This window comes from Diadema setosum, chromosome 9, assembly GCF_964275005.1.
Source record: "Diadema setosum chromosome 9, eeDiaSeto1, whole genome shotgun sequence".
NCBI lineage: Eukaryota > Metazoa > Echinodermata > Echinoidea > Diadematoida > Diadematidae > Diadema > Diadema setosum.
This window is the reverse complement of record NC_092693.1, coordinates 31,421,957-31,442,191: the sequence shown is the minus strand read 5'-3', so window position 1 is coordinate 31,442,191 and position 20,235 is coordinate 31,421,957. Positions and strand designations below refer to the sequence as shown.

The 20,235-nt window shown below is 38.0% G+C and overlaps 1 protein-coding gene across 1 annotated transcript in view; it reads right to left on the bottom strand.

The window, feature by feature from the left end:
- Positions 1–17,037, bottom strand: part of LOC140232546 (ras-related protein Rab-22A-like) — a 51,272-nt gene extending 34,235 nt beyond the window's left edge. Inside the window, exon 1 of the mRNA XM_072312644.1 lies at positions 16,909–17,037. Within this exon, the coding sequence (XP_072168745.1) occupies positions 16,909–16,944 (36 nt within the window). The 5' untranslated portion in view covers positions 16,945–17,037. The remainder of the gene's footprint in view (positions 1–16,908) is intronic.
- Between the last annotated feature and the right edge of the window lie 3,198 nt (positions 17,038–20,235).

Sequence of the window (20,235 nt, the reverse complement as noted above, 5' to 3'; positions counted from 1 at the left end):
AGCCGTACATCTAACACTTTAGTAACAGACCCCTAACGATAGCTAATGTCGACAGTTAGAGAGAGTGTAACCGTATAGATTAGACCTAACGTTAGACGAGGATTCAGTCTAACTGCATGTGATGAGGCCATAGATTAGAAACCTAGATCGAACGAACAAGACACCTAAATCTCGACGTAGACCTATAGTATAAATGTAGGGCCTAGGATTCTTTTCGCACCGTGTCAAAACGTGCCTTGCGGAATAATCGGTGTTCCACTAACAAGCACCGCCGGCACTGTCGGGTGGCGGCCCGGGGGTTGGTAGGCATGCCCACGGGATCGGTGCGAAATACAGTCACAAGACATCAGCCTAACGTTAGATTCTACTAGCGCTTGAACCTTGATATTTACGAGGTCTCAGATCAAAGTTGTATATCTAACTGTTAGATCAAAACAGATTTTAAAGTTCCCTTATGCAGTGCAATAAAGAACTATGTATTTATTTACTAATTTACTTACATTCAAAGGAAATATAGGGCCTAGTCCCTTTTTCAGTCACCACGTTTCCAGCTCAACGACTGAAATATGCAGCTCTAGCTCTCTAGTCGAGTACCGCGCGAGAGACTTTACCTGTAGACGTACGCACACGTATTCAGTATTTGCGCGCACACAAGCAGCGCGGGGCTACTGGAAAATGCTCGAAAATGCATTTTCTGAGTTCCTACATGTTCAGAGTTTTTATTAAAAGTAAAGATTTCTTCAAGAAAACTAGAAATAATATTGACACATTCAATTAAAGAAGCATTTGTAGTTTTATAAAACATTAAATTACTTTTGGAAGATCATCTAATTAGCTTGGAAAAACAAACTTTGCAGAACATTAATTAATCTGTGAATATTATTTCGAGAAAACAACACCCAAACATTTGAGAGCCCCATATATGGCTGTACAAAATGACCTTTTAAAATGCTAAGGAGACTCATTTAAATTGCAATTTCATGAAAAGGGACAATTGAAACTCAAGATCTTTCAAATATGAATTGAATGCAAGCAAAAAATAAAAATCGTGATTTTTGACATGCTTCTGAATTTTGAGCTAAAAATGGCATTTTTCGGCAAAAATATGCTTGACATCCGGCCGTACGCTATTCCTTAGTATTTTTGCAAGACTTTCATCATGAGAACAGAGCATTAACAAAAAATGCCGTCGAATCCTTATCTAGAGCCTTTTTTGAGGTTTGGCTGGTCTACTATAAAGGTACATCTTTGAAGTTATGGTCAAAAGAAGCATAAAAATTCTTATTATTCTCTTTATTTTTCTTGACCTTTAATCACAAATCTCCATCTCAAAAATCTCCATTTGGCAAATATGGACATATCGGGTTTTTAGGAAAACCTCTTCAAATATTCATCAAATGCAGTACTTACAAAATGCCAAATATGTCACATGTAGGCATAATAATGTTCGTCAGGAATCACGACTTTTAAGACGATTTCACGGGTGGTTCAATTCGCATTTGGGAACAACTTTTCAGCAGAACACAGTAAATTCATGGTTAGAAAAGACCACAAAGGAAAGAAAAAGGTCATAATTCCGTTGAATCAGGAGTTAACGAAGTGATTTCCAACTGAAATCATGAAATGGATCTGTCCCCGTTATAAAGGTGTTTCCAGTTGTAAAATATTTCTCCTCCCCACTACTACCTCTAAATACAAGTGAAAGAGTTCAAATATTTTTTATTACATCCCTACAATGTACTAGTATGCCATCCAAGGAATAAAAGCAAATATTGTACTGCTTGCATGCTCTCAGCATGAACAAATACACATACAGTACAACTGTAGGTGTATACTGCACAAACAATTTTATTGTATGTGCACATCAACATTGTACATCGATATCTAGTACTGTAGGCTAGGCATCTGTGTGCAGCTGCTGCCTGCCCACATTGCATATATACACACTATACATCCATCACAAGGCTCTCATTGATTGGGACTAGATTTTAATATTTTTGGTCTCTTAAATTTCACGAACCCCCCTCAAAAAAAAAGGTCAAATGTTCATGCAAACAGTAATACTAAGTACAAAACGTTCGTAACAACATTTGCAAATGAAACAGTAATTATAGATGAGATGCAGTCTCTAAAGGGGGTATCTCACTGAGCGGCGAACGTTTGCGAACGTAGCGAATTTGGGAATTCGCCAGGGTTCGTAAACGGTTGCAAAAGGTTCGTTAACATTCGCAAGAAAGTTCGCAAACGGTTTTTCTTGTCGCAAAGAAATTTTGAACATGTTCAAAATTTCTTTGCGAACCTTTGCGAATTTGTATTTTCGCTAACAGTTGCAAACATTCGCAAACATTCGCAAAACACTCGCAAGAATTTGCAAACGGTCGTAATACGGGATCGCTAACATTTTTATATGATTCGCCACTGCTAGCGAACAAGTAACCACATGGTTCCTATATAAAAGCTTCTGAAACAGACAAGGTTCCACTCTAAGAAAGTTCTTGAAGCTCTTGACATCTCCATCATGACTGTAATTGCTTCAAAAGCTTTTCATATTGACTAAAGTCTGTCCTCTGCAACAAGCACTCTCTGACTCTCTTTCTTTTCTTCTTCCTTTCTTGTTTTTCTTTATTTTATTTCTCTTATGCTGCACAATTTAGCTGTAGCAGCAGCCTGACAAAGCAGCTCTTCAAGGATAGCAACACTATGAGCCTCTTCTTGGCAGAAATGTATTTCCATATCCTGGAAATCCATCTTGAACGGTTGTCACAAGAGATCTGAATTCAGTGGAAGGTTTTATGTCGTTTTATGGGTCTTACTATACACAATCGCCTGGTACTTTTCTAGGTCCAAGAACATTCGCAAAATTGTCGCAAAGGATTTGCAAACAGTTGTTAATATTTGCAAAACTGTCGCTAACATTTGCAAAATTGTCGCTATCATTTGCAAAATTGTCGCTAACATTTGCTAACATTCGCTAATAGTCGCCACCTGTGTTCGCAAACACTTTCGCAAACATTCGCTAAAGTGTTGCTAATTGTCGCTAAACATCGCTAAAAGTCGCTAACTGTCGCTAATGGCAGAAGCGAACTTTGATTTTTCGCAAACATTCGTCAGAAAAGTTGGCGAATCTCAAATTCGCTACGTTCGCAAACGTTCGCCGCTCAGTGAGATACCAGCTTAAGCCATCGTTACACTATACAGTGCACGCCTACTTAACGAACATGGTTATAACGAAATAAAAATTCAGGCCGCGACATTTACCTCTCTCTGTTTTGGATTGTTTATTTGTTCCGTTATAACAAAATTTCAATATAACAAAAAAGAAACAACAACAAACTGCCGGTCCCGAGGACTTCAGTGTAACGGGAGTCCACTGTACTGTATACTTAGTACAACTGTAGAAGCATAAAAATGAATGCTAGAGATCTGATGCCAATGTCTCTCCCACTATGGGGAGAGTTTCTTGCAAAGCCCTCTCATTATAGATTGTAAATTACCATGTAACTGTAAGAAAAGGGAGAAGTCGGGTAGGAGGAAGTCTACCAATCAGCAGAGATCTCTTCAAAGAAGCCCTTGGATGTTTCACACTAATATAATAGCCCATTAACGAATCTGGCAGTAAGTCCAATCAATCAATGTCCATTTTGCCCATCCCATGTCCGATTACGGAACTCATCAAGGTCTATCATTTCCCAAATCAGGGTAAACAGGGTCACTGGCATACTGATCAAGACATTGTTCAATCCTAGCACTACCATTGTGCTTTGTTTGCCCACTGGGTTGAATGTTGTCATGACTTTGTATTGTATCACTTTTCCCCGATTGTCTCTCATTAAAAAAAAAAAAAAAAAAAAAAAAAAAAGTTCTTCAGTTCTATTGGAATGCACTTTGCCCATTCTACCCCAAATATACACATACAAATGCATTTTAAATTCCACAATTGTATTTACATGTAAGACTCCCTCAAAATCAATCTATTGATGCAAAACAGGAGCATTAGTCCACCAAATGCACACATTTAAAAGTTTCAATATAAAAAAAAACACATAAGCCACAAGGCACAAGTTGGAGAGTTGCTAGAAACTTGCATTCTGTAATTCAAATGTCATACAGTGTATTTTCCCTTTACGATTTACTGAATAAGGCAGAAGTCTGTCTTGTATAATGGTACCAATTTAATTACATTCAAATGATTTCTCTCATTTATTTGCTTTTTGATAAGTCAATATTGTGTATTGATCCAATTGTTCTGTTTGCTTTGCCTCTTTCTATTTTGTCACTACTTATACCTTGTAATTCACTACTATGCTACAGCTGTACCTATTGTGTGTACACTATTTTTGATACCGATACATTTTTACCTATGTTGTGTTTTCAATCTTAGAACATCACTTTTATCAAGCCTAAGTTGCTGTCTTCGTAATTTGACTGGCACATTATGTACAGTGTACAATGTATAGGTTTCTATTGCAATGTTGTAATCTACCTGGTATACAAATACTAATTACTCTAACATACAGCATGTAATTGAATAAAAATTGAACCCTACAACATTTTGCGATTGTCTTTATCATGAAACCACCTCCCTGTCATAAAAAAAACTGTACAAAATAAAACAAACAAATAAATGAACAAACAATAAAAATATACAGATGTACAGTGTATTAGACTTTGGTGGTCAATCTTTGGCCACTGTTAGTATCTTATTATCATGTTGAGAATGTACAAATTGTAATTCACCTTGGCATACTACACCGTTCGAGTAACCACAGATCTTATAGGCAAGTTCAACTTGTGTGTGTACAAGACTTCAGTACCACACAGCCACAGAGGTGAAACCAATACACATCCAAAGCAAGTTTTAAAGGACAAGTTCACCTTCATTAACATAAGGATTGAGAGAATGTAGCAATATTAGTAGAACCAAGGAGGTTGAAGAGATGGAGTAACAACAGAGTTATTCCCTTTGATCTATGTTCGAAGCCGCCGCTCAAAAATATTTGAAGCATGTGCCAAACAAGATCTGCCGCGCCGATACGAAGACAATTGACTCGTGTCTCATTGCATAATCACCAGCCACTTTCAAAGGAAGATATGTCTTTGTGATGGTAATTACTTTTCGCTATCCCTTTTTATAAAAGCTAGGTGGTACAGACATGAGGATGCGCGAACAGAAATTGAGGAAAATATTCGGAAATGAAGATGAAAACTACTCGACTGGGCATACGCGGACACTAATCTGATATATCTATCAATAAAGAATCATACTTGAAGATTATTACATGTTAGTTTCATTTGGGGAAGTCAAGTCAAAAACCAGCTTTCCAGGATGGTACAGTTTTAAACATTTTCACATAATACAGCTCTGATTTACACTTTTGCGCAATTTCTGAACGGAATTGACTTTTGTTTTACATGCTTTATTATTAAGTGAAATTTCATTTCATTTAATAAATAAATAAGCAAAATATGGCCAACATTATGATAACGTTCAAAATGAATCTTCAGATTGCTCAGCAAGACGGCGGCTTGGAACATTGATCATCAAAGGCACAAGTGCACCTGTGGAATTCTTTTGTACATCAATAGAAATCTGACAACTGTTTAAATAATTACAGCCAGTTGGAACTCCATACTAATCTGTATAAAACCTCCTTGGTAGAACACATCATTGAAAGTTTGATCCGTTCAAAAGTTATGAATTTTTGAAGTTTTTGCGCAGTCACCGCTGGATGAGAAGACTACTGCAGTGTATGATGTCACATGCGTACAACAATATAAAGAAAATATAAAGAGAATTTCACAAAATTTCATCTTTTGAAAAAAGTACACATTCCCTTGACTCGTTACTGACATATGTTATGGGTAATATTATTCCCATTCGCCTTTAGTGTGTGAAAACACGGTTGCGTTTATCTATCATCCAAAAATGCCTCAAATGTGTTTAGGATCGTGATTCTGCCTTGACTGCAGAATTTTTTTAGATATTTAAATGCATCCTTCATTTGATGCCCACTGGAGTACATTCGAAAACCACAAGTATTCATGTCAGTATAAAATTTGTGGATCAAAGCATGCGCTCATCAGTGACCATCGACTACAGTCGAGATCCTTCAGCTGTGTGTGTGTACATAATTTAATCAAATAGACAGAGATAAAGTTACAGCACATTCGTTACAGGGATTCTCGAATACCAGTATGCGTGCTGGGTCAGCCTTTCCACTTGATGGTATCGCCACGATACTGGGTCTTTAATATCAACAAGAGTATGAGAGTGGACCATTAGTAAGAGAGTGTGATAAACTGGTTCGCCATTCATCCAATCATAGAGCTCACATTTTGGCTTTTGAACAAGGTGAAGTGACATACGCAACATACGAGCCATTATTGATTAATGGCTGTGCCTACTGTACAGTAGTAGGTACTGGATGACAGTGACACTGGGCTGGCCATTTGAACTGGTTTTAAATGTAGTGAAGCACTCTGGCATTAAGTACAAAGAGGCAACACTGATACTGTGTTGTAGGATCAAGAGCATCTGTCGTCTGCAGCGATGTAAGACCCAGGATAGTGAAAGTTGAGTGCTTGATCGCTGGGTTTTCCATTACAGAAGTGTAACTCTCACTTCATGATTAACACCATCATTGTAGTACTTAAAGGGACTGTACAGTACTGGTTGAGGTGGGGATTCAGGTTTATAACATGAACTATTAAAGTGAGATGAGAAACCTCTTATGAAATATGAAAGAGCATGTAATTTTAAGAAGGATTCGACATTAATTTGATGAAAATTGGTTTTCAAATGGCTGAGATATCCAAAAAAGTGATAATAATAAAAGGCGACAGGCCACGTCTCTTATTAGGATCTCTCTGCTTCACCTTGTTTTTGGATATCCCAGCCATTTCAAAGCAAATTTTCATCAAATAAACTTTTGATACCCCTTAGAATTGCATGCTCTTTGACATCTCATAGAGTGGTTTCTGAATATCTCACAAAATGTTAAAAGCTACATCCTCACCTCAACCAGAACTGTACAGTCCCTTTAAAGGGATACACTTACACTGAAGATGGTTGTACACCTCGAAAGAGAAATGGTATTCAACAGAACAATGAAAGATGACTGCAATCCAAAAATCTTTTCCTGCACTGAAGTATCATGTGCACCAGGAAACAAATTACAATCCTTTTCCTGGAGTGTATATTTGTAAGCTCATTTACATGAAGTTCATCTGATACCAAGTACTCAAAATGTGAATTCTGAAAGCATTATTTCACTTCACGTTGTTTCCATGGATGGTCCTATAGATGATATTGATTCCTTTATGTATCTATATACATGTAATGTGACAGTTGGCGACCACAGCTGATCCAGGTATACTTGTACAGTGTACATGAACCTGTACATCCATTGAATGAATTCAAAGCAAACATTTGACTTTGCTTCCTATTTACACACAATGTAATCTTGTAAAACCTCTAAACATTCAAGAAAAATGAAAAAGTTAAAACCTCTTCAACATTTGGAATTAAGTATGCAACGCTAATAGGCTCCATGCTACAAAGAACATGACACTGCATACTGTATATGGCATGGCTGAGCAGGTTAGCATGATAATGACTACAGCAGTTGATGGATCATGTCAGTATCTGGAGTAATAATGTTGCTGGCACCCTCAAAAGCGGTGACCTAGAAAGAACACTCAATGTCATTTCAAATTCATGCAACATAAAGATATATGTACCGTGTATGAGGGTTTGATATCCCCATTACTTTTTCTGGCAGATAATTGTACTCAACTAAGTTACTTTCTCTCTCCACACTTACACTGTACAGTTGAACCTCTCTTATCCGGCCTCCCTTTATCCGGATCTCTCTATTATATGGACACAATCTCGCCGTGATTTTTTTTTTTTTTTTTTTTTTTTTTTTTAATAATTACGGGAGGAAAGGGGGATTCCCAACTCCTTGAGAACTCCTACACAAACACACATGAATTACATATTACTTCCAACATTAACATACACCTCTATTTTGGGGTCTGTTACTGAGTGTAACAATGAAAAGGTTGCAGTATACACATTACTACATGTGGTATGGTTGGGTGTTCATAATATCGGACACCTAACGTTTTTCTATCAATAGAAACGTGAAAAATCTCACAATTTGCCTGAAATTTTACTCACGTGTGGAGAAAATACTCCGGATTCACAAGCGCGCACTGAAAATGCGATCTGAGGTACGCGCTCTAGATGGCGGCTTCGAACGCGTGGGGTGTCATTTTTTCCGCACTCAGTTGCCGGGCTCATATCGACCGACCACCCCGCCCTCTATTGACAATACGTATAAAGCGTACTTAAACGCGTTTTTTCGACAAGCTGCTGTTTTTTTCTAGTCGTAATTTTTTTCCCCAATAATATTTGAATATATTTTGAATCCTTCGATATTACTTTTGAAGGACTGTTTGATGAATTTGACTTGATTTTCATTAGGAAACTTTTCATCGTAATTGAAATAAATTGGATGAGTCGGTTTGTTTTTTCACATTCATTTCTCGTTTCTGCATATCAACTCGTACGGTCGTAGCGGGCGACAAAATGTTTATGTCATGTGTAGATCTATGTGTAACGTGTGTGCACGATCGTACAAGCGGCGGTGACAATTTTGCGGTCAAAATCGTCAAATTTATTACGGAAGGATACTCTACATCTAACAACGAGTCAGCAAAGGTAGGCCTAGTTATATGTAGTTACACGATAAACCTTATTCGATTTTGCTAAATTTCGGTAATTTAGAGGGAATACTTAGTTGTTTTCGCCACATTTTACTCGGTAGCGTAGCCCAGTGAAGAATCGAACACTGTTGCGCGTAGTCCCATGCGTACATTTTCTTTCTGTACGCGCAATGCCATTATAATGCGCGGTCGGTCGTTATGGACCCGGCCGGTGGGTTGGACCCCTACTATACTACAATGGGCTACATCAGTAGGACCTACATGTGTATGTATACGTACATGTATAAAGCATTGAGTCTCCCGTATCCGGCCAAACCCCTTATCCGGATGAGCCCCGGTCCCGACTTGTCAGGATACGAGAGGTTCAACTGTATTTCAAAAGAAATTCATGCTAAATTCAATGATAACATTATCCGTCTCACAAATTTCCTTTTTCATCATGAAATATAACTCTTTCTTAGATATCTGCTGTTGTCTTTTTTTTTAAAATCTAAAATATTGTTCCCAACTACCAAGGAAACAACCCACAGTCTCAGACAGTGTTGTATTTATTGATGTTGTGGGATTTCTGCCAACATTTCTATCAGCTCTAATGCGTGTCATCCACTCTTGAACCAAGAACAAAATACTATGATTGAATGAGTAGTGGTGAGGAAATCTTCCCCCGAGAATAATTTTGTGTCGCCCACTCTCCTTCCCCCTTCACTTCATAGAATGTACTTTCTGAAGTGTAGACTTCATGCATGACATCTGCTTTCATTGTTGACAGACTGGCAGTGTTTTGACTTTGCTCTTTAATACAACCCTCCTTCCTGGCTACAACACTTCTTCTCTTCTACACAACAGAGAAAGACCATAGGTTGTAGGTCTCTGCTACAACACTATCTGTACTTCTCTGTTACAACACTCCTTCTCTGCTACAACCCTCCTTTTCTGTACAATCCTCTTTCTCTGCTACAACACTCCTCTGCTACAACCCTCCTTCCTGGCTACAACACTTCTTCTCTGCTACAACAATCCTCTGCTACAACACTCCTTCTCTGAGCACTACAATACTCTTTCCCTGCTTATGAATGCTACAACACTCCTCTACTAGGTACATTTCTTCTCTGCTACAACACTCTTCTGCTACAACCCTCCTCTGCTACAACCCTCCTTTCTGGCTACAACACTTCTCTGCTACAATACTCCTTCTCTGAGCACTACAATACTCCTTCCCTGCTTATGAATGCTACAACACTCCTTTACTACACTTGTATGTACATTTCTTCTCTGCTGCAACACTCTTCTGCTACAGCCTTCTTCTCTGCTATTAAAACACTACTTCTCTGCTACTGTACAACCCTCCTTCTCTGCTATACACCACTCTTCCTCTGCTACAACGCTCCTCTGCTATAACATTTCTCTTGTGCTATGTACAGCACTCCTCTGCTACAACACTCCTTCTATGCTACAATATTACATTGTATACTACTTCCCTGCTGCCTGTTACAGCACTCTTTTTCTGCTACAGTACTCCTTTGCTACTGTACAATATTCTTTTCTGCTACAACACTTGTCTGCTACAATATTCCTTCCCTGCTCTTTCTTTGATACAACACTCCTTCTCTGCCACAATACCCCTTCCCTGCCACAAGACTCCTTCTCTGCTGAATGCCACAATGCTCTTTCTCTGAGCACTACAACGTTTCTTCTCTGCTACAACACTCTTCTGCTACAATATTCCTTCCCTGCTCTTTCTCTGATACAACACTCCTTCTCTGCCACAATACCCCTTCCCTGCCACAAGACTCCTTCTCTGCTGAATGCCACAATACTCTTTCTCTGCTGTGTTCTTCTCTGCTACAACACTCTTCTGCTACAATATTCCTTCCCTGCTACAACCTATGGTCTTTCTCTACTCTATCTCTGCATCTGGAAAAATTTCTTCTGTGATGGCTCTGGGCTTTGCAGATTTGACGTACATGTAGTATTGATCATTGTTTCTCAACTACAAAGTCTGCATTGTACACAAGTTGATACACACAAACACCAAACAAAAACAAAGTAAACAAAGTCATCCATCCACAATATATGTGAAATACAATGTGGTTTAAGTTTTATTACAGCATGTTCGGAGTAACTGTGTTCAAATCTGACAGCAACACTACTGTAGTTTGCTAGAAAATGGCGGAGCAAGAATGAGCACTTCTGGGTTGGATGGCATGTGAAAATAGGTTGCTATGGAAACCTACAGTACCCAGAGAAGGTTTTTTTTTTTTTTTTCCAATGTGTGTTCATTAAAGTGTACCAATACCCTCAGTATTATGTTTGCTATTGTTGTAGAATATATTTGAGACATGCCCTCTGCAAAATATCATAATTTTTTGTCATTCCGATTTCTATATTTTGGGGATTACATGAGTAAATGTAAATTTCAAGTACAAGTACATGTACTTTTGTAGTATACTTTACAAAAACAAAAACAACATGAAATAGACTGGTCGATCATCCAATCCTTTCAAGCGAACAATTGCGCTATCGATATTTTTTTTTTCCAAATACATCTTGAACGACAGTGATATATGCAATGCCTCCGCACGATCAGCTAACTGATCGATAGAATCTCGATATTATCAGATGTCCAGACAAGGTTTGCTCAAACAGGGCTTAGGCATAATTCTGTAACAGCCAAATCCTGGGCTGTTCAAAGGAGAAATTATTTTCAATGTATTAAGTGAAGGGATGGTTAGTTCAACTACTCAGATAATCAAAGAATGGGAGCTAAATGTGCAATTTTTGACATAAAAGCAGTACCCTCCTTATCACACCTTTAAATGCTTCCTTTATTGTGCTATAACCCCTCCCCTAGCCAAAAAAAAAAAAGAAAGAAAGAAAGGAAGAAAGAAAAAGAAGGTGTGGTTTTTCTTATCTATTTTTTTTTTGTTTGTTTGCTAGTTTTGGGGTTGTTGTTGTTGTTTGTTTGTTTGTTTGTTTGTTTGTTTGTTTGTTTTTTTGGGGGGGGGGGGCAAGCCTGTCTTCATGCCCATTATCCCATTGAACACGACTGGATTGTGTTTTCTTGTAATTACTTCTGTGGTCTTATAATCACAGTGAAGAATCTGTCCATTCCATTTCTTATTAAAGAGAAACCTTAATTTGCAATGTCAATTGGGGTAGTGATTAATTGCCACTTCTTTGCTTCATGTGTAACTTAAACTGCAGACCACAAGCCTGTTAAATATTATTTCAGCAAATGCCTTTAAAACAAAACAAAACAAAACGATGACTTTAAAATGGTGTTTTTATGTGATAGCTGTCTACCCCTGTCTCTTATCCTTCTCCTTGGTACAGTTATATTCTCCTCCAGTACCTTAAAGTGCACTGTGTAGGATGCCATTAGTAGCTTTAATCGTCACTACAACTTAGTGTAAGGGGGACAAGAACATGTGGTTGAGGGAGGAAAGCAGGGCAGGATGTTAAAATTAAACAGAGATACATGCACTCTGACTTGTTTGCAGTGGTATGCTACACTATGCCAATACACATAGCTTGCGAGCCACTGTTGTACACTCATGTCATACTAGCTGTTGTCCAATTATCATCAAGATTGCACAGAATGCAATTTCAGCCCCCTCCCTCCCCCCCCCCCCCAAAAAAAAAATAACAATAATAACAATAAAAACAATAAAGATGAACCAGGGCAAAGTTTCACTATTCATATTAATTTAAAGGACAAGTCCACCTTCATATACATAAGGATTGAGAGAATGCAGCAATATTAGTAAATACTAACACATCAGTGAAAGTTTGAGGAAAATCAGACAATCTGTTCAAAAGTTATGAATTTTTAAAATATCTGCGCAGTCACTGCTGGATAAGAAGGCTACTACTGTACATTGTATGATGTCACATGCGTACAACGATATAAAGAAAATAAAAAGAGAATTTCACAAAACTTTACTTTTTGAATAAAGTGCAAATTTCTTTGACTTGTTACTAACGTCTGTTAAGGGTAATATTATTCCCCCTGCCTTCTGAAAGAGAGAAGTCGAGTGTTCTTTTGTTATGCGAGAAAAATGGAAATATGTTGAAATTTCTTTATTCTTTCTTTATAACGTTGTACACATGTGACATCACAAGCTATAGTAGTCTTTTCATCCAGCCGTGACTGAGCAGAAACTTAAAAAATTCATAACTTTCGAATGGATTGTCCGATTTTCCTCAGACTTTCACAGATGTGTTCAACTAATATTGCTGCATTCACTCAACCCACATGTCTATGAAGGTGAACTTGTCCTTTAACCCGTTGAGGACGAATTGATTTTGCTACAACACGCAGTTCCCTTAGACCCCTGCCCGAGTATACTCGGGACTTGTCCTCAACGGGTTAAGTCTGGAAAAGAGTAACCTGGCAATAAAAATGCAGTTCAACAAAGTAAATTAAAATCCACATACAAATGTACAAATACATACAGGATGTTGTCCCACATACCCACATTCATGTCAACAGCTTGGAATCATTTCTACATGATTTTCAACAAGTTTTGAAGTTCTGTGAAAATGGCTAATCCTAATAGATGGAGTAATTTTGTGAATAACATGGGAATAAGTTTTGTTTGTTTTGTTCATGGCAAGTCACTTATGAAGAACAATTCATAGCCTCTTTCTAGACAGATAGGATTTTGCCGTCAAAATTTATCTAGAACTTATTGTGGCTGAAAAGCTGAGTAACCAATCTTCCTCCCACTTTTCTGTAAGTACATGTAACAACCTGGCACCAAACCTATTCATGTCAACTAGTTTACTACAAGCACGACAAGTCTCCATCATTCTTAATTTACAACTGCATGAATTCCTCTAGTTTATCTCACTGTCTTCAGTACAAAGTGCATACTACTTTCATAAAAGGCCCGTTCACACACAAGGGAAAAAGTGCGATTTAAAAATCGATTTTCTTATCGCGATCAAAATTTCGAAATTTTTTCCAGTGTGGACAGAAAAATTTCACTAATTACCGCGATCCTTATCGCGATCCAACTCGCACTATTAGTGCGATTTTTCAGAATAATCGCGATTATTTTGCCAAGCGTCGTGTGTGTGAGCGCGATCGAGATTCGGAAATCGGTATTTTTAATCCCATCGTTCGTAGCGCGTGCGAAACTCTATTGGGACTGCGGCGGGGTCAGTCTTCGGTCATGCAAGATTCGCGCATGCGCAGTTTGGCCACTGATCGTTCTTTCCTTGCTGCGAAGTGCGATTTTTCCCTGTGTATGAACGGTCGAAAAAAAAATCGAAATTTGGATCGCGATTGAAATTTCGATTTTCGTTGTTTGTGAACGGGCCTAAAGTCCAAACCTTGTTTACGAGGGGGGGGGGTGGGATAGGTTGGGAATGTCATGAACTGTTGTGTCACAATGCATAGTATATTATACAACACGTATAAGTTGTATCACTAAAGTGCACCATCAATTTTGTCCACATTTCTAGAATATTTTTGAAAGATGTCTTAAATTTAGTGTACATTGTAAAAGTCGTAGCACACAGTTGCTTGTTGGGGTATTTTGTCTAGCGTACTTAAATTGTAGCTCTAACTTCTATTTTAATGGAACTCACTTTTTTTTCTTTTACTTTTTGACAGACTTCATGATAGATAGATCTATGAGGCCACAAATGTATTCCATCATTGCCTCAATGAACCCAGTGGAATGTGTTGTACAAGATCTACAACTATGTGTAGATTTATACAAAAAGGAGAGTTTTGTTCAAAATTGCAATGTGATAATCACTCTTTGACCATGACAAAGTAAAGAATGTACAGTGTGGTGTGTCACTGTGTGTGTGTGTGTGGGGGGGGGGGGGGGGGGTACTACTGTATAATGTACATTGTATAGCATGAAATCAAAGGTACAATTACTTGTACCGGTACATATGTAAAAGAATGAGGGTATAATGCAATGATGTATGTTCATGACATTTTTATTGAAGACCAGGGCCCGTTTCATAAAACTTGTCATCAGTGACAAGTTGTCATAGATGTGACAAGCTACCGAAATCCTTGCATCTGATTGGCTGAGAGCAAATTTGTCATAGAAATGTGGCAGTTGTCACTGATAACAAGTTTTATGAAATGGGCCCCAGTTCTATACTCTCTTGTCAAATGGGCATTAACCCGTTGAGGACGAGTCCAGAGTATACTCTGGCAGGTGTCTATGGGAAATGCGTGTTGTAGCAAAATCAGTCCATCCTCCTCAACGCCTGAAAATGACGTTTCCAGTAAACTGTGGAAAACGAGACTTTCTTTAGTGTGCCCCCTACTTTACTTATTTTGTCATACCACTCTACACTACCCTTGCTAGCTTTCAATATGTACTGATGTATGCTGTCCCCACCACTTGCTATTATGTGTGCGTGCATGCATACATGGGGGTGGGGGAGACTCCAAGTATTTTTTTCCAAAGTACTGTAGAAGTGGATATTTTCGCAAGACTTATTTTTCGCACTCGGCCGGTTAAGAAGAGTTTCGTGTGTTTTTAATTCCATGGAATCAAGACATTAACTAGTGGAACATTATGGCAAGCAAAAATATCAATGTGCTTTTATTTTTGCGCTAGCTTCTGGTTGCACGAAATGCGTGAAAATTTCAAGACCATGAAAATTGCCACTTTTACAGTACCATAAGTACATCGTACGTCGTACATATAGCTGAATATTATAATTCGTGCCTACATGTATGCTGCACTAAACCCAGATCCTTACCCTAAGTAATGTCAATGTACAGTGCACTCCCGTTACAACGAACACGGTTATAACGAAATTTCGTTATAACGAAGTAAAACTTCGGGTCCCAAAATTATCGCCATTAAAGTCTATGGTGCAAAATCCGCTTATAACGAACACGGTTATAGCGAAATTCTCGTTATAACGAAGTCTTTTCCGAGCGCCACTGACAAAGAAAAACAAAAGAAATGTGTTCCGTTATAACGAAATGCAGATCGCTTTCGAAAATTCGTAGCGGAACAAGCATTTAGAGCGTCTCTGCATGGGTGAACGCTTCATATAAATGATTATGATGTTCGCTTTGTGTGTCACCCACGTTTTTCGAGGAGAACTTGCGTTATTGTACTACAATAATCTGAAATCAAAATAATAAACTTCGTTTTATTGTTTTGAAGGATTTTTACTACAAAACACACAGATTCTGATACACCTAATTTAATGTCCGTTAGATCGGAAATGAAATAGGGCTTATTATTTGTTTGTTTCCTTGTTTTTGTTATATATTGTATTTGTTCGGTTATAACGAAATTTCGTTATAACGAAAGAAAACTGCCGGTCCCGAGCATTTCGTTATAACGGGAGTGCACTGTACTATTTAGCTTTCCCCAAAAGAATTTTTTTAATTGAAAAACTTTTCCTCATCTACAGTTTGGTATCAAAGGTATCATTGACATGTTTGATACCGGTCGGTGGCGGTACTGTAGAAACTGCATTATCTGCCCACCATTGACCAGGCCTATCCTATAATGTCCTGTAAAATTATTTTGATAGAGGGCAGAGGTTCCACTTTCAAGCTTCCCTTTCTGATTTTGTCTTACATGTACATTCTAAACTGCCCAAAAAACGCCCCCCCCCCCGAAAAAAAAAAAAAATATATATATATATATAGGCCTAGGCCTATATATATTTGGAGTCCAAGCTGTATAACTGTTTACATCTGAACTTAACCAGTGTGTTAACTACGGGATGTTACATCTTTACAGTGTACATGGTTCCTTGCTCACCAACCCAACACCACTAACGTTACTACATTGGCTACATTTGAGCTTGCTAGTGCTCGTACAAATATACAGTAATGAGGCGTAATAAATAGCTCACGAAAATGAAATGTCTGAACACTGTGGAGTAATGAACTGCTCATTCACTCCCAGCTCCTTCGGCCTTCCGAACCAAGCCGCTAGCCGGTCGGTAAGATCATTCCACAAACGCAGCAGCAGCACTCCCAAGGGCTAGGCACCTAGCAGTAGCAGCCTGCGCTGCGACGACGTCTGCGTCATCCTGGACAGACGGACCCAAGGTGATACAGCTACACACCTACTTGCGGATCGGCCAACTTTTCAATCACAGCAAGGTGCACTGCTGGTTAGAATCATAAGTGTCAAGATTACATAATCAATCAAGTTGAACAATACTACTTACCCCAAGAAGACACAACTTTATTTCACGCATAGCCATAGTTGCTGTTGGATTTCCTTAGACCATCCTACGTTACAGTATACAGCGATCATTTCACAGAAACTTCGACCTGTTCCAGAACAGCAACTCCATACTAATTGCAAGCGAGATTGCCAACGAAACTTAGCCTAGCCTGCAGAACACCACACGGCAGTGCCAAAGCAGCGATTCTAATACGCTGAGCAGCTACTTCTAAACTGTGTAAACTTTGAACCGTCGAGCGTACATACGAGAGTAGGCAAAGGAAAGTTTCGACACATCCGCTGGCTTGCAAGGCTAATCTGGGAATACTATAGGTAGCTGGGAAGTTGAAGGCTAGGCTGTGCACAGTCCCACTAACTTGTTGGATCCATTCCGACTGCATGAGTAATGATGCATACATACGTCATCGTATCACCCTTTGTTGCAGTCTTGACTCACTAACAGGGAAAGTAGGCCTATTTTGATGTCATCTGACAGCGACCATTTCTGACAGTTCAGTTACTTCAGTTATCTTTCGTTTCTGCCATCTCCATTCGGACTTTCCTACTGATTTTAGTATCTTTAGGGGCAGGCAGTTCATCATTCAAGTTTACACCAAGGTTTAAAAAGAAAGTGAATACTTATAATTTATGTTTGTTGTTCTTCTATTTCAATAGACCAAGTTATCCCTCTAAAACTTCCCATATCCTGCTCCACACCTAGTTCAAATTATCTTTTATTAATATAGAAAAAAACAACAACAACAACAACACTCAGACGATCAGAATGACAGAGGTTTCTCCTGATCATCTTAAAGGTCCTGTTTACCTTTGGGAGCAGTGATTAAAAAAATGTTTAAATCATTTTTTAAGTATATGTGTAGGTCAGTTGTATCACAATACATCCTACCATCTAAGCAATAAAGCCTAAAATATAAGGAGGTATCACTATTTTTCTCATTAGGAACCTAAACCATAACTGTAGACGGTTTAGTATGGAAACATTTTCATTAAAATTATTGTTCACATTTTGTGTATTTAACAATACTTAACATCGATTATACTGGTTCAACTTTTACATTGGCTGTTTCTATCCCTTTAACTCACATTTTAGAACTATTTTGAAGCACTAAAGCTGGGTTTTTGTTTCATCTGCAATTGGTAAATTATACCTTTAATCTGACCTAACATGAGAAAATCATGGAATGTCAAAAACTCGTGGATATATATATATATATATATACATGTATGTATATATATATATATATCTATATATATATATATACATGTATATATATATATATATATATCTATATATATATATATATATATATATATATATATATATATATATATATATATATATATATATATATATGATTACTGATAGACTCGGTGATTACGTCTTTACCTAACAAAACTCCCAATATGCACAAATCAGTGTTCTCTTAATTTCTTTTGTATCTGACATAAAGAATTTACATGATGCGTCCAATGATTGTCCATACGCGCGGCAGTCTTGTCATAACTCAAAAACCATCCATCAAATACATGATGTTAGATGATATTCTGCAGACCAAATGATATTGTTTTTAAATTTGTGTGTATAAAGCGAAAACAATGATGAGTTAAAAATGCCATGACTTTCTTATTTTATGTCAGGCGCTGATGAAATCTCTTTAACTCTGTTCAGCTAGTTCACTCTATTTATCATTGTCAGTTTGAATATGGCGTGGTATTATACTTAGAAATGTACTGTGATTTAAAGGACAAGTCCACCTTCATAAAACACGTGGATTGAGTGAATGCATGCAGCAATATTAGTATAACACATTAGTGAAAGTTTGTTTGTTTGTTTGTTTGTTTTTATTTCTGCATTCAATCAGATACAATTTGACTACAAATTTCAAGAAAGTACAAAGACAAAGAATAGCAAGTGCAGTGAAATAAATCGATAACAGTACACAAATAGATACACATAGGTGATTGCATTGAGCAATGATGCACAGAAACATAAAATAAAATATGCAGTATTTTTTCAGTAAACAACAGAGATCATTGAATCCCCACCATCGTAAGCGATTAAGCTTGAAATGGATAGAGGCCTCATAAAAGGATTATCCAACGACACAACTCTCTTGGAGGAAAGTGATCAGGTGGGTGCAGTGCAGTTGCAGGTGTGAGTGCAAGATGCAGTTGAAGGAAGAAAAGTTTTGGGGAAATCGGACACTGTGATCCGTTCAAAAGTTATGAATTTTTGAAGTTTCTGCGCAGTCACTGCTGGACGAGAAGACTACTACAGTATGATGTCACATGCGTAGAACAGTATAAGGAAAATATAAAGAGAATTCCACAAAATTTTAGTTTTTGAAAAAAAGTGCACATTTCCTCGACTTGACCCCCAGACGGCCTTCTCAAAACTTATCATTATGAGTGGAAATATACACACACGCACACACTGATGCGCACACACATCAAATTTACGCAGAAACGCATATACACAATCACACACACACACACACACACACACACACACACACACACACACACGCAAACTTTCACTCACATTAAGAAGCACACACAAAACAAATAAAACAAAAACACAACAAAACAAAACACACACACACACATCACGCACACATATTCTCATACTGGGGTCGAACACTTTCTATGCAATCATTACACCACTGCCACAGCCACAAACTTACACCACCATCACCGTCGCCACAGGCACCACGAACATCGTGGGTTATCTTACAATACAAAGATAAACAAAGGAACACATTAATACCAAGGAAAGATATAATCACACCCCTATTATAGAATACAACAATTTACACGAGATTTTGAAATAATCTCACGCGTTAACCAGAAAAACAGTAAACGCATCTATCTCACGACGAAACGCTGTCCAGTTTGTAAATGCCATGATTCGATATAATTATCAATAAAACAAAATTCATCGTCCTTTCTAGGTTTCTCTGATATTTCGTAGGCTTGATATCAGTAGACAGATAAACATGATGTATCCAGAATAAATAAACAAAATACATCCGAAGTAGAAACATCTTACAGCAATCTATTATGTCCCATATAGGATAGCAATCCTTGCTGGAATGGCAACTTCCCATATAGCAACAGCCATTCAGGAAGCTGGATTCTATTCGTTACCATGACAATTGCCATTCCAGCAAGAGTTGCTATCATATCAGCTTTTTATGAAATGGGGTCCTGATTGATCACAGATCGAAGGCGACTGCGCGATCCACGCCCAGCGTTCTGTGGAGTGAAATAATAACTATTAGCAAGTTTTGGATCTGCGACACGAATG